The sequence below is a fragment of the Aegilops tauschii genome, chromosome 7 (genome assembly GCF_002575655.3).
Source record: "Aegilops tauschii subsp. strangulata cultivar AL8/78 chromosome 7, Aet v6.0, whole genome shotgun sequence".
Lineage (NCBI taxonomy): Eukaryota > Viridiplantae > Streptophyta > Magnoliopsida > Poales > Poaceae > Aegilops > Aegilops tauschii.
Window position 1 is genome coordinate 495,542,825 of NC_053041.3, and position 15,500 is coordinate 495,558,324.

Here is a 15,500-nt window from a genome sequence, read left to right on the forward strand (position 1 = left end):
AGGCCGTGAACAAAGGGGTGGAGAGGAAACCCTAGCCCGCGGAGGAAGTGAGGGATGAACACAACCCTTTCACCGGGCTCCGGGGTGGGAATGATTTGCTCCTTGGCAGGGAGCCTGTGTGCGATGTCCGCAGACAGATATCCCGCCTCCCGGAGCTCCTTGATGTCCTTCTCCATGACGGAGGAGGCATCCCACTTGCCCTTCGAACCAGATCCGGACATGGCTGGAGAGGTTGGTGGCGGTGGAAAGATTGAAGTTTGGGCGCTGGAGCTTGAAGATGGGAAAGCAGAAGAAGGAAGAAGGCGTGGGGAGAAAAGAGGAATCTTTATCCTCTTATATAGGCAGTGAATATCAAACGCCTTCCCCCCCTCAAGCCTTAAAACTCGCCTGTTCCCAAGGGGTCATGCGAATGGCACGGCTGGATTACCCAAACCGTATTGATGAGGATCCCGCGATAAGCGGACATGATCTCTGTTTTGACAAGATGTGTCAATAGAGGTTGTGCCTCGAAACGCAAAGCGGGGGGCAAATAAACGGTTCAAAATGTTAAAAAGGCCAGACGTGACGCTTTGTCGAAAAGTTGTCAGTTGACAGACATTATTTTGATTAAATATCTTGCCTTCATGGTTAAGGGTTGTAACTATTATACAGAGCCGGATATAGTTCTTTTGTTCAGGAGACTGCTTTGAAGTATTCAGGAGGAGGAACCCGCCTTGCAATGCCGAAGATAACCCACGTGCCGAATATGCCGTCATTGAAGACTGGTTCAGGGGCTACTGAGGAAGTCCTGGATTAGGGGGTCCTCGGGTGTCCGGGCTGTGTGATATGGGCCGGATTGATGGGCCATGAAGATACAAGGCAGAAGACCTTCCCCCGTGTCCGGACAGGACTCTCCTATGCGTGGATGGCAAGACCGGTGTCCGGATATGTAGTTTCCTTCCTTCACAAACCGACTTTGTGTAACCCTAGACCCCTCTGGTGTGTATATAAACCGGAGGGTTTAGTCCGTTTAGCTATCAGAATTTACATAGGCTAGACAGCTAGGGTTTAGCCATTACGATCTCGAGGTAGATCGAATCTTGTAACCCCTATACTCATCAAAGTCAATCAAGCAGGAAGTAGGGTTTTACCTCCATTAAGAGGGCCCGAACCTGGGTAAACATCGTGTCCCCTTTGTCTCATGTTACCTTCGATCCTCAGATGCACAGTTCGGGCCCCCCTACCCGAGATCGGCCGGTTTTGACACCGACAAGTACCATGAGCGCAAGAAGTTTGAGCCATACCAAATGCAAAGCACGCCCGGGTGGGTGTCCATTTTGAAGCTATGGAGGGTGATCCAACAAGAGTGCAACAAGTTTTGTGCCACCCTTGAGAGCATCAAGGCACACCCCGTGAGCGGCATCGGCATGCAAGACATGGTATGCATGCGGCCCTCTTCATTTTCATCCCGTTTATGCTTGCATGTCCATTTGCATACCCATTTGCTCATATGCTTGCATGCTATCCATTTGTAGGCGTTCCAAGCTTTGTAGGCTTTCAAGGTCCAACATGACGACAAGTCCTTTAACCTCTCCCATTGTGGGAGGGTCATCAACGGGGAGGAGAAGTTCAAGGCGCAATATGCCGCCCTCATGGCACGTCGGGCGAAGAAAGCCGTGGAGGAGGTTGGGGAGGGCGAGAAGCCATGACCGCAGGGGAAGACCAACTCCAAGAAGGAGTACAAGCGGGATGCGGCGTCGATCGCCTTGATCGCAACCGTGGAGGGCATGATGACCAAGAGGACTCAAGGGAGGAGAAGCGTTGGCAAGACAAGGAAGAGCAAATCAACGTCTTCATGAAGATCCAAAGGAGGAGGCTTGAGATGGAGGCGAAGAAGCAAGCCAAGATGTTCGAGATCGAGGCTGCCAATGCCAAGACCAAGGCGAAAGAAGTGGCTCTCGCTAGCATGATGACAGGGGGAGGGGGAGATCATGAAGGTGGACCTCAACACCGTGTCGTCGAGGAAGAGGCCATGGTTCGAGAAGATGCAGGCCGACATGCTCAAGTTCGACGACGAGTGATCTATGGCGGGACGCGCCATCCTTTTTTGTATGCCGGCAAGTGTGCTGGCATGACCATGGCCGAGATGGCGTGGTTGCTCCTGACCTTTTTTTATGCTGGCATGTGTGCCGGCCGCTGGCATGGTGCTGGCATGAACTTTGTGATGGTATTTTTGGAGGCTGGCATTGTATGCGGGCTGCTGACATGATGCCGGCATGAATTTTAGGCGGTGACATGGGCGTTGGCATGATCTATGACCGCATGCCTTTTAAATTTATATGCGGACATGAAATGGGTCTCTTGTGTTGGGCACACGGCAAAAAAAAAAACAGGACCGACGCGGCGCGCTGGAGTTGCTCTTACGTGCCGAAGATCCAACTCGATATTTGACCGGCTGAGGTGGACGAGTGTCCCACTTGTAAGCCACTCGTCTCGTTTCCCCATTTTTCTTCTTCCTCTGTCACACACACACACATATATATATATATATATATATATATATATATATATATATATATATATATATATATATATATATATATATGTCCAAATCACACAACACAGACCGCGGTTGGAAAAGTAAATACGGCGGCGACTCACAGATGGGTTCGGAGCTTGCGAGTTGCGACCGAGGCCAGGGCGGTCCAGGGCGGCAAGGGAAGACACATGCACGAGGTTGGGAGTCTCGCACTCGCACCCCAGCTAAAACAAATCGTTTAGGTGAGCAAATCGTAACAATTTTGTTTTTTAGGGGTTCGTAACAAGTAAACAGGGCATATTTCCGTCCCTCAAAAAAAAAAAAACAGGGCATATTTCCGGCTGTCTCTACTCCCTGGCGGCGTGGGCCCGAGATGCAGGCGTGGTTCTCCGGCTCTGGGCCCTCGCCCTCCTCGTCGGCGGCGTCTTCGCAGCCGCCGCCGTCTCTGCTCGCGGAATGGAACTCCTACGCCGCCGCCCGCTCCGCGGAGGAGGATGTCGGCGGAGGATTCGGGATCGACATCGAGGCCGCCGTCCGCTCCGCCAACGACCGCGTCACCGGCACCTTCGGCGTGTAAGCAACCCCCCCTCTCGTCGTCACTCCGCCTCCTCCTAGGGTTTGCGCGAGTGAATCGGGATGCGGTGGATTCTCCCCAGCTAAGCTTAACTACCGGTGCCATGAATAAATTGCTAGTAGCTTAGCGCTTCCCGGATCGCCTCCATGTGGATCGAGATTGCTTCGGTGCTGTTTCTTTTTGGTTACATGCGAAAAGAAGAATTTGCGCAGGCTTTTACTCCAGAGCTACTATTGTAAAATAGCTTCTTAGCATTGGCCAATTAGATCAATCTTAGCCAGCACTGTACTTCTTCTGGTTATCTCAAATCGTGATTGAGGATCGTTAGTCAGGAGCAAGGTGTTGGGCTGAATTAGTCGCTTCTTAGGTATAGACAATCAAGGAATCTATGTTTTGGCAAGTCACCATCGTGATTCATTTTGTAATGGCGAGCTGCTTAGAGTCATACATATGAAAGACATTTGTTAATTGTTAGCTCTAAAGCAATTTGAAAAGCTAAACATCACAACAGCTCTTCAAGATTAACTAGAGGAACAATCATAGAAGATGGCATTGACCAAACCTCTAGTTAACCTTTCTTTTAACTGTTTAGTTTTTGCTGAATGCTGATTGCCTTGCCATTCTATTTTCTCCAGGGTATCTAAAGGAGTTAGAGGGTTCCCTGGCAGCTTCCAGTCCTCAACAAGCAGTGTTCCATCTGGCAAATCTCTCATGTATTTCGGTCTTTTTCTTGCCAGTGGCATTTTCCTAGTTTTCATCGCGTTCACAATATTCCTGCCAGTCATGGTAATAATGCCTCAAAAGTTTGCAATCTGTTTCACGATGGGATGTGCCTTCATCATTGGATCTTTCTTTGCATTGAAAGGGCCCAAGAATCAGCTCTATCATATGATTTCCAGAGAGGTATCAATTCATTTTCCTTGTCCTTAAATAAGCACCATTCCTGGGAATCACTGTTCAACAAAACTTGTGCTGTTTTCTTCTGTCTTTTGATAATTTCTATTTTACCACAAACTGCACATGTTAGATTGTTTCCATCCAATTCTCTCCTTGAAGATATTGGTTAAGGTATATAGTGTGTATTGTAAACATTTTGCTGGGAGAGCATTTTGTACTTGTATTTTTCTAGTAATGATCAAACAATTCCTCTGCTTTGAAGAAAGTAAAAAAGAAAAGGAAAAATACATGGTCAAATTTGTACAGTAACATAGCATGTTCTTGAGGCATTGATAATTTGATGTTATCAAGTGAGCATCCAGTTGTGAAACATCAACCTGAAAAATGCATTGTCAATGATTTTCTACCAATGGTTGAGCGCTTTTCTACAGAAGATCGAATGTGCATTGTTTTTTATTGTTCCATGTCAAAGGCGTGCTTAGTGAATAACTGAATATATTCTTTGTTTTAAAATTGATGTGTTTTTAGATGATAACATACTTTCTTTTCACAAAATAATATGCACATTTTGGGTTTTATTTATTCCCATATGTCATACTTTTTTTATTCCAACAGTTTATAGGAAGTTACTGGGTTGTTGATTTAATTAGTTCATATCTTATATTCTATATATTTAACTTTTGTTATATTTCGAAAATAAATATGTTTTTGGTACATTTTCTGAAGCTGTTTTAATTTTTTCCAGAGGTTACCTTTCACCATTGGATTTGTTGGCAGCATGTTTGCTACCATCTATGTGTCAATGGTGCTCCATAGCTACATACTTTCTGTTCTCTTCTCTTGTCTTCAGGTGAGAATTTCTCCCACAATCTCTTGTGCTGTTATTGTGCCCTTCTCTGGATGCTAGCAACAGGAACAACTTTGAAGAGAACTGTGAATTTGTAGCATGTGAATAGGTCATCAAACCCCTTAAAGTTGCAGTTTGTGGCATCGTTGTTCTGGTGGCAGTTGTGTACCGAGCATTCGATCACTTCTATCAACTTCGAGCTAACAAAACTCTTCTATTTTCAGATCCTTGCGCTAGTATACTATGCCATCTCATACTTCCCTGGTGGATCTGCTGGAATGAAGTTTCTGTCATCTACCCTTGTGGCCTCAGTGTTGAGATGCTTCGGGCGATGAGCTCACCCGTTAGTTGCTCTCACCCATCTGTCTCAGCCTGTGTTTCAGCTCAGTAACATTTTTTGGCTTTTGCTTTGACATGGAGAGAGTGTGTCAAAGATGACCTTGGAGCTTGTGTTCACAGATATACATGCATGTCCAACTTACCGATAGTATTACTGATTCCATGGAAACTCTGCTCGATGAGATGATTTGTTCTTTATGGAGACGTGTGGAATCGAAATTTAACAAACAGAGAGATAGTTTGTGAATTTAGGAATGTTGTGGTATGATGCCTTCTATTCGATCTTGTATCGTGTATTGCCTTGGTTACATGACATTACCCTTATTGCCTCAAACTTCCGTCGCCTAAACGGCGATAGTCCCTCTAAGAAGCTAGCTGCGGAGGGATGGCTCTGTATAGCTAGTTAGCAGGCTGAGGTCTCCGTTTGTTAACGGAATTAACCAGACAAATCGCTCCGCCAACTAAGAACGGCCATGCATCACGACTTACCGAAAATTGGGCGATGGTACACCAAAGCCCTGGACTGCATCAAAAGATCCAATTTAAATATCTTCCAAATTGCGATGCCTCAGAAAATACTGAAAACATTGTTGTGGGCTTACAACATTACACATCGTGGTGGCACCTCACTCTCTCACTCTACACTGGACCACAGCTCACATATCCCCACGGCAGAGCGGGGAAATGAAATACATATATGTATGCTCCACCATCTGATGATACATTCGTGTCGTGTAAGAAATCCGGCCAGCCCTACGTTCACCCTGCATGGATAGAGTCCACATCACCACCACAACCACTTGTTCAGTTTTTATTTGGATCGACCTTCCATGGTGTCTACATGTATGTGTTCTTAGCTGCGAAAATTGTATTCCTAGTATTTTGTCTGGCCAGCAGGCGGAGGTGGGTTTGGGTGGCGCGGCTCGCCCCCCCTATCCCCCCGACCCCCAACGAGTGACCGGCGCCGCGCGAGCCAGTGGCCCGTGCATCACAGATCCCCCTCGGCCGTTCGGTATATCCTCCGCCCGTCCGGGGTTTATAAGGCGAGAGAGATAGCTCGCACAGCCACCTCACAAAAAGCGCGAGCACAGCAGCCGAGCGTTTGGATTTTGCAGCCGCCGGTCCCGGAGCCTCCTGACCGACACGGTCGCCGCCGCCATGTCTGCCTTCGTCGGGAAATACGCAGGTTCTTGCCTTGTGTTTGGCATATCTGTATGCTTTTCATGCGCTCGTGGTGCAGCTTGCTGATGGTTTTTTACGTCGCGAAATGTGCAGATGAGCTGATCAAGACGGCCAAGTACATCGCGACGCCGGGGAAGGGGATCCTGGCGGCGGACGAGTCGACGGGCACCATCGGGAAGCGGCTGGCCAGCATCAACGTGGAGAACGTGGAGTCCAACCGCCAGGCGCTGCGGGAGATGCTCTTCACGGCGCCCGGCGCGCTCGAGTACCTCTCCGGCGTCATCCTCTTCGAGGAGACGCTCTACCAGACGGCCGCCGACGGCACCCCGTTCGTCGACATCCTCAAGGCCGGCAACGTCATCCCGGGCATCAAGGTGGACAAGGGCACCGTGGACATCGCCGGCACCGTCGGCGAGACCACCACCCAGGGCCTCGACTCCCTGGGCGCGCGCTGCGCCAAGTACTACGAGGCCGGCGCGCGCTTCGCCAAGTGGCGCGCCGTGCTCAAGATCGGGCCCGGCGCCGAGCCGTCCGAGCTCGCCGTGAAGCAGAACGCCGAGGGGCTGGCGCGGTACGCGCTCATCTGCCAGGAGAACGGGCTGGTCCCCATCGTGGAGCCCGAGATCCTCACCGACGGGCCGCACGACATCAAGGCCTGCGCCGCCGCCACCGAGCGCGTCCTCGCCGCCGTCTACAAGTCGCTCAACGACCACAAGGTCCTCCTCGAGGGCACCCTCCTCAAGCCCAACATGGTCACCCCCGGCTCCGACAGCCCCAAGGCACGTCCCTCCCTCTCCCTACTTCCTTCAGAGTTATGTATGATCTTCATGGTCTTCGTTTGCATGGCTGATCGTGCTGTGAATGGTCGTGTGCATAGGTTGGCGCGGAGGTGATAGCGGAGTACACGGTGGCGGCGCTGCGGCGCACGGTGCCGCCGGCGGTGCCCGGGGTGGTGTTCCTGTCGGGCGGGCAGAGCGAGGAGCAGGCGACGCAGAACCTGGACGCCATGAACAAGCTGGTGGTGCTCAAGCCCTGGACGCTCACCTTCTCCTTCGGCCGGGCGTTGCAGCAGAGCACCATCAAGAAGTGGGCCGGCAAGAAGGAGAACGTCGCCGACGCGCAGGCCACCTTCCTCGCCCGGTGCAAGGGCAACTCCGAGGCCACGCTCGGCAAGTACGGCGGCGCCGCCGCCGGCGGGGACGCCGCCGCGTCCGAGAGCTTACACGTCGCGGGGTACAAGTACTAAGGCACCGTCGCTCCCGCGCCATTCCCGGACCTAGGACCTCGGTGCAACCCGTGTGTGCGTGCGCACGGCGCGGCACATGGATTGCGCCAAGATTCGTGCGTGCATGCAGATATATATGCTCTTCCTTTTCTGCCGTGTACTTAAATTCTCTCTCCCTTCCCCTTCTCCTATTTAACCAGAACTACTGATGATATATAAGTGGTATATATGAAAGTGTGAATGCAACGCTTTTAGTATATGTTTGAGCTTGATTCATGAGAAAATTTGAATATCAGATAGCATGTATGCTCAGCTGAACAGAGATAAGATTGGTTGGTTCATCCTCAAATATTCTGGTGTAAATATAATTAAAAAATGAGTGCGAAACTGAATATTCAACAATTATAACAGGTTTTTATTAATATACAATGCAAATGTCTTCCTAATGGGTTAATCCTGATATTTCTCTACTGTTCATTTTATTTAGAAGAGAAAGAAAGGAAAGCAATATGTACATTATTTTCACAGAATATTCTTCAATGGTTTGTATGGACAGTAAGAGCCCTTTTGGAACAGAGAAATTTTACCGAAACGGATCGATCCACATTCCCCTTGCGGGAAATGGAGAATAAACCCTGCATTCCAACAGGCCTTAAATCACCAGCTAATTGAAGACACTCCAACTGCAGTAAGAACGCTTAAATTTATGGACAACAAGTAAAATTTATGCGGATTCTGAACATTCTGCACCGAACTTCTTCAGTATTGACAGCGTCATAGGCTTCAAAAGCTTTAGGAGGTTGGTTTTTGATCAGTACAGCCTGATCCTGGTGGTTATGTGCTTCTGGCACATAGGGCAGCGCACCAATTTTTCCCCGCAGTCATAGCAAGTCTAAATTACGCGTGTTAGCAATTACTATATACAACAAGAATTGTGAATAAATGTTCAGAGGAAAGTAAGGGGATATTTTCTGCACCTGATGTCCACATCCAAATGCAAGATCCTTTGATTTATCCATACATATGGCGCATGACTGCAAGCACAAAAATTGCAAAGGCTTAGTTCCTGTTCCACTAAAATTAGAGGGTCTTGCAGTTAGCACAAACTTTGTCAGCATTATATTCGCAAAAAAAAAAACCTTTGTCAGCATTAGGAAGAGGAACACTATTTCATGATCTGCATGTAGGCACAGGATGCAAGTGTATGTGTCAAAGTACAATAGCAAGCTAAAGTGTATTATATTTGAAAAAGAGCATAAATACTTTACAGGCAGAAGTGAACCGAGGATAAACCAAATTTAACTAGCAGTGTTGTCTGAAATAGGATTTCCAATCACTGAAGTTCCAGGGGCATATCCAATAAAAATACACAAATTCTATGACAGTGTGCTGTGACTGCTTAAAAAAATTCTAAAAAAAGAGGCTACTACAGAAGGGTATGTTCATGTAAAAAATTCAACTTCACATTCAAAATACTTGGTGATAAGCATCTGCCTTTTTTGTATCTTGCAAAGTATTTCGACTTTGATGATGAATTTTATTTGGGAATTTTTGGAACTTGTAAACGCTATTTGCACAGCATAGTGCATTTTCACCTAATAGTTCCCCTGTATAACCCTTAGCATCGGCAAGTCTGAACATCCAAAAGTATTGGTTAACAAAGATTCTATCACGTTTTTTTGGCGGTGTAGATAAAGTTGGTTTAGTGCACAGTTTGATTTATTCATAACTGGGTATGAAATGGTGGGAATACGGTGTAAACACAAAAGGATACGTACAAATGTGCTTTCTGATGCATAAGTGTCGGGTGTCCTTGTAACCGCAGGCTGTGAACTTTCCGATGAATAACTGTCGGGCCTCCTTGTAGCTCCATGCTGTCGCTGTTTGAAACTGTCTGATTGCTGAAACCCACTTGTTTGTTGGCCAAAGCCACTAGACCGTGAATAAACACCAGCCTGTTGGTCAAAGCTAGCAGACCGTGAATAAGCAGTCCTTGCTGGTGGAGGCAGAGGAACTCTTGGAGGTATTCCTTGGCGACGGCTGAAACAGAGGAAGAATCGAAGAAAGTGGTCAGATGGCAATATTGTCTCTGCAAGCACAAAGCATTGTTCTACTTGACTCAGTGAGGTTGAAAAAGCATAGAATACCCAAGGAGTTGGAGATCAAGTGTTGCTTTGTACTGCGTAGGGATTTCCATCAATGCTGACAACGCAAATTCAGCCTCTTTTCTATCAGCTGCTATGCTCTTTGACATGATTTCCGTAAAATTCACAAACTGCATGAAATCAAGTATTCTTTCATGTTTCAGTTATTGCGAACCAGAAAAACAGCTAAAGGTTAGATGTAATTTGTACCTGGAAATTGTCGAATGACCGAGCAGGTATGTTGTCATCAAACTTATGCATCATATCCCATGGTCCATCACCGACCCCAACAAGAACAATAGACAAGGGAAAGTGGCTGGTTCAAAACAGATATTATTGTGTGCAATTTGTTCAGGAGGTTTGACTTATCAAGGTGTTACTTAAAAGTTCTGAATCAGATACCTAGCTTTCACTATAGCGTTAATGGTGTCCCACTCCTGTGGGCTTAACTGCCCAGACTGTGTATCCACATTTCGAGTAACCTATCAGCAGAACTTTTAGCCGGAGTGAAAATTGGATATAGTATACAACTAAGACTCTGCAAGAATTTCTTCTGACCACCATTTAATGGTTATAAAGAGGATGCCACTCAGAAAAACACAACTTGGTAAAACTGTGGTGCACCTGTCCATCAGCAATTATCAGAAGAACATGATATTGGCCACCAGTGCTGTCCACGATCCCAATTGCCGTCTCGATTATTGGAGCGAAAGATGTTGGTCCTGTGCAAGTTTACATCCAGATTATTTCAGTACATCTTTTTGGTGTGGGAACTCACTTTTATGAAAATAAAGGAAGACCAAATCTATCTACATTAAATGTTTATTTAAACAAACCAGATAATCGAAGGGTTGGAACGATTTGTCTGTATCTTTCTAATGCCTCTTCAAATCCAGTGCAAGGGCGGTTCTCTGGATAAAAGCTGAATACGTCCTTGTCATGAGTTGACGCTGCCAGCAGGGAAGGGAAGCATTAGAGCATCTCCAACAGCAACCCTAAATATGCAGTTGTGGTGCAAAAAATTGCCTTTTGGAATAAAAAAATCGCCTCCAACAACAGCCCTATAGCTATATGGTGATGCAAAATTTTAAGGTCATGATGCAAAAATTGCTACAAGTGATGCAAATTTGCATCAGCACTAGTAGCTGCCCTAAAAACGCAGTGGTGGGAACCCAACTGCCGCGCACTTCCATGGCCGCCCCGAGCTCCGCCGCTTGGGGGCCACTGCCGAGACCCCCACGACCGTCACCGAGCTCGTGCCAGTGCCAGCCGGTCCCGCCCAATTCCAGCCGTCCCACCGCGCTCCACACCATCGGATCCGCCCATGCCGCCATCCCCGAGCGTCATGTCGCCGTCCCCGCACTTCCCCGCCGTCGGATCCGCCTCCCGCCCCCCTGCCGTCCGATCGTCTTGTTTCATGTTGTTCTCAAATTATAGGGCACCAGTTATAGGGCTGCCGGAAAAGCATACAAATTTCTGGTGACCCAAAAACTTCTCTCTCCACACCTAAAACTGGTTTTGGGTCACCAAATTATAGGGATGCTGTTGGAGATGCTCTTATTCAATACCATTCCTTTACACTTTCTATTGGAAACACACCAAGTGAGCAATTTAAAAGAAAACTAATCATAAGCTTACCATCACCAAATCCAAAGCAGGGAATCAAATTGTCTTCATCAAAATCCGAGAGCGTCCTTCCAATAATAGATATGGCTTGCTCATATGGGTTTGGAGTTCTTCCAATATCATGCAGACAACGCCGATTATAGGAATTTTTTCCTGTAACATGAAAAAAGCTTAACAAGTTCAATAAAAAATGTTATTGTCTAATATAGATTATTATGGGATACAGAAGCAACATGGGGTGCATTCATCCTTAAAGTACAATGTCCTCGTTGCTAGCTCTCCTTAACTAACGAAACTTCTTAGCATATCATGGTTTCCCCTGAAAAAAGCTTTACAATAGACAGGTTGGGAAGCCATTGACCAAACGGCTTTCTTCACTAACAATAAATCACAAATTATATGGGAAACAAACTAGCATCCAGCTAACTGTAGTAAACAATAGCTATACCAGTGCACCAGAAAAGCAAAGCATAAAAACCATAAATATGCACCCAAAGTCAAAAGGTGGAAAGATCAACTGTGAGTCTGTAACCTGTCCATTGGTTACTTTTCGTAAAATCAATGCCTACAATAAGGTTTGAAGATTCAAGACCGGCTTGTGCCAAAGCTTCAGTCACCTGCAATAGATAAGGTACAATTTCAGTCTTAAGTTCACAATAAATGAAGGGAACTGAGGAAAAATCATGTATTGATAGAAAGGCAGTGTCATTTAAGTTACAAAAAAACTGAAATGATGTTTGATGACATGACAGTACACTACCACAGCACCATCTGAATACTTTAAGTAATTATGTTTCATGCAGGTGTAGTAGCAGAATATGAATTGATGTCCGATTTAAATGTTTGATTGTTATAGCCATCAGCTTAACTAGTTCATAAGCCTGATTGCAGACACCACGGTCTGTATTGAAAATGCAAGGAAAAGTAAATAGTGTTACATCTTATAGAAGATGGCAGTTTCTTTGGAAAAATATAATGCAAATGCAAGGAAAAATAGTTTATCATCACAACACCATACGAAGAGACTAAGATTTATACATTTTGTCAAACTAAGTACACTTAGTATCATACTGTATAATTAAATCATCTGGTCACTCAAATAAATGCTGAGAATATGATAGGCTAGGATGTGGGAGAAAACTAAAATCTATATAAACTAAGGTGTACTGCTTCTCATATTTTAACTAGGTATTAGGACCATTGACCACTCAGTGAATTAGTAATTAATATGTTTGAGCGACAAGTAATTCCGGACGGAGGAAGTATCAAGTAAGTCCTGACTGTAAAAGAAGAAGGCCCATCAGAAATGCATTCACCGGAGATGTACAACTTATACACTCATAAGACTTAATGAAACCAAAGCCAGCACAATGAAGGTGAACATGGCAGTGCGGGTGACCTAAAATTTTGAAATGGTTGGAAGAGCAATAATTATAGCTAGTAAGAGATAACTTCCTTTGCTGATGAAAATCTATTATGGTTTCTATACTTGTTGAAACCCCTATAGATAAAAATATTCCTATTAAATATACTTTGCATTCAAAATTTTACATAAGATGACTAAATAAGATGAATGGTATCATTCAGCTACATCTAGATGAAAACCATTCATCAAAAGTTGGGAATGAAAATTAGAGAGCCAGGGGAGGCCATCAATACATACTTGAGCCACAGTGCGGTAGTCGTCACCAATCCTGGAGTACTTCCTCTGCAGAGTGGCTTGTGCTTCTGGCTGCTGCACATTGTTGCCCGCAGAAGAGGCATACCACGGGCTCAAACCCAGGGGTGCAGTTGCATATCTCGAGTTAGACCTTGTTGATGAATTCCCGTAACCATAAGCAGAGTTGTATGAAGGTTTGGGGGCCTTTTTCTCCATTCCTCAACTACTGAACTTCCTGGTGAATGGATGAAAATCATGAAATGATCAGTAAGTACTTCTCTACACTAACTAGTTGGAAACAAGACATGTGGTTTTCGTGCATACATCAGTTTACTTGCTTTACTAGATTTCATGAAAACTTCTGAAATAAAATGTGATGCTAGTGGAATCGATATAGGTGATATTCTTATGGAAATGCTTACCGGTAACTTACTATGGTGGAAAAATCACCAGCTCTCAATTGAATCACCCAATTCATAAGGAATACAACATGATATGATCATGATAATCATGGCCGAACTTTGTCACGGCAGGAAGAGAGCATAATATAAACTGCTAAACCATACACAAACTTTCTCCGTTCCTAAATATTTGTCTTTTTACAGATTTCAAATGGACTACCACATACTGATGTATATAGACATACTTTAGAGTGTAGATTCACTAGTTTTGCTCCGTATGTAGTCACTTGTTGAAATCTATAGAAAGAAAAATATTTAGGAACGGAGGGAGTAACAGTTTTAGATTAATATTACTGTAGCATCAACTTAGAAGAAAATCATAGAAGTTAACCAAAAAGCGGACCACCAAGATAAATGAGATTTTCGGCCACAAACACGAAGCCACGCCAAGAAAGTGTGGCCCCAAGGCCTCTAACACGAAAAGCCGATGACAAAGAAATTTACAATACGTTTCAAAACAAAAAATACTCCCTCCGATCCATATTAATTGTCGCTAATCTAGTACAAATTTGTAATAAATAAACGACAAATAATATGGATCGGAGGGCCCTCTACCCTTTTCATTAAGAAAGCTCGAAGGGACAGAACGAGATCAGACAACGACCTACCTAAAACGCCAACGGGTGAGTAACAAGAAAGGGACGAGAGCAGAGAGGGCAGAGGCCAGATTAGACTTGCTGGAGCAGAAGCAGAACCCATAATTAACCCCAACAAACCATCATCTCCCTCTCCCCACTTCAAGATGAGCACAACAACCATGGGTAAGGCTTCTTACTCTGCTCTATGTATCAAAACGCAGGTCTCCGCTCCACGGCAACAGCCCGACGACAAGGAGGAGTAGAGGAGCAGCCGCTTAGCTGCGAGATATATCATATATGCACCGCACGACGAGGCAAATAAGTACATAATAATTAGGGACAAATGGTGGCCAAGTCAAGTCAATCGCCTGAGGCAATGCAGTTGGCAGTGGAGGCAAATATCCGAAGCTTTGTAAAATGATGAAAGACAGAGACAGATGGATTAGTAATTGCTCGGTCATCTCCACAGGAGAGATAATATTTTGTATGATTAGAATCTTTGCAAACTTGTACTACAAGATAGCGAATTTTAAAAAATCATAATAAACATGATTAAATATTTAATGAGGATTTGGTTTAGTGGGTAAACAAGAAATTCGTTTACTTTCAGGAAAAGTATGCACTCGATCCATCCCAAAATCTAATGCATAATAGTATTGTTCAAAGACCAACTACATGAAAATATGAATATTTAAAATACCAAATGTATATATGATGTGAACTTGATAATTTTTGGGACGGAGGCAAATGGTGTTGTGGATGTTGACATTTCTTTTGTCAAAGTTTATAAAGTTTTACTTAGGACAAAACTAATATACAGTATATTTTGAGACAGAGGGAGTACCTTTTGTTTGGAACAAGCCTGCATGGATGATCTAGGCTGAATTCTCTCTCTCCTCCTCCTTAGAGCATCTCCAACAGGTGATGTAAAAGTTAATGCCTAAAAATAGTTTTAGGGCAGGAGAGAAAAGGTTTTTGGACACCAAAAATATTTTTCTGTCGTAACAGATGATGCAAAACTGGTGCCCTAAAAATTTGGCCTTCTTCAACTATCCAACATTTTAAAGCGTGTTCAACAAAATAAATCCAAAAGGATAATATCAAACTCATTTCAAATTAATCCAAAGCAAATAAAACACAAATACTAGTGCTTAATTACATAGTTCATCGATCCACAAGCTCAAATTCAACAGACATGTTCATCAAACATAAAACAAAGTTCAACACACATGACATGAAACATAGAGGTGGAACTAGTGGTCTTGTTGCCCATTCCATGTCCACCACTCCTCAATGAGATCTCTTCTTTGAAGATCTACGTGAGTATTCGCATCTCGAATGTCATGGTGAACTTGAAGAAAGTGTCATATGTGGTATTCCCTTCTATGTGGTTCAGTGGTTGCACCGACTTTCATAGGAGTAATCCAAATCTTTCCCGGACCTAAGACC

The 15,500-nt window shown here is 44.9% G+C and overlaps 3 protein-coding genes across 4 annotated transcripts; 2 read left to right on the forward strand and 1 right to left on the reverse strand.

Moving 5' to 3' along the window:
• Positions 1 to 2,653: 2,653 nt before the first annotated feature.
• Positions 2,654 to 5,426, forward strand: LOC109784566 (protein transport protein sft2). Its single transcript, XM_020343166.4, has 5 exons — positions 2,654 to 2,760; positions 2,847 to 3,091; positions 3,728 to 3,995; positions 4,735 to 4,839; positions 5,061 to 5,426. The coding sequence occupies exons 2-5, from the start codon at positions 2,892 to 2,894 to the stop codon at positions 5,169 to 5,171; spliced, it is 684 nt and encodes a 227-aa protein (XP_020198755.1). The 5' UTR covers positions 2,654 to 2,760; positions 2,847 to 2,891; the 3' UTR covers positions 5,172 to 5,426.
• Positions 5,427 to 5,977: 551 nt separating this feature from the next.
• Positions 5,978 to 7,839, forward strand: LOC109784565 (fructose-bisphosphate aldolase 5, cytosolic). Its single transcript, XM_020343165.4, has 3 exons — positions 5,978 to 6,361; positions 6,451 to 7,136; positions 7,235 to 7,839. Exons 1-3 carry the CDS (start codon positions 6,334 to 6,336, stop codon positions 7,601 to 7,603), a joined length of 1,083 nt encoding a protein of 360 aa, XP_020198754.1. The 5' UTR covers positions 5,978 to 6,333; the 3' UTR covers positions 7,604 to 7,839.
• A 238-nt stretch (positions 7,840 to 8,077) lies between these two features.
• LOC109784563 (E3 ubiquitin-protein ligase RGLG3) lies at positions 8,078 to 14,354 on the reverse strand. 2 transcript variants are annotated; one of them, XM_020343162.4, is made up of 12 exons: positions 14,249 to 14,354; positions 13,016 to 13,247; positions 11,885 to 11,969; positions 11,365 to 11,505; positions 10,563 to 10,676; positions 10,351 to 10,448; positions 10,129 to 10,208; positions 9,937 to 10,042; positions 9,730 to 9,857; positions 9,361 to 9,622; positions 8,560 to 8,616; positions 8,078 to 8,474 (listed from the first exon to the last, which is right to left on the reverse strand). In XM_020343162.4, exons 2-12 carry the CDS (start codon positions 13,226 to 13,228, stop codon positions 8,394 to 8,396), a joined length of 1,365 nt encoding a protein of 454 aa, XP_020198751.1. In that variant the 5' UTR covers positions 13,229 to 13,247; positions 14,249 to 14,354; the 3' UTR covers positions 8,078 to 8,393. The 2 variants fall into 2 exon arrangements, with proteins under 2 accessions (XP_020198751.1, XP_045086671.1); XM_045230736.2 differs by lacking the exon at positions 14,249 to 14,354 and adding an exon at positions 13,435 to 13,703.
• Between the last annotated feature and the right edge of the window lie 1,146 nt (positions 14,355 to 15,500).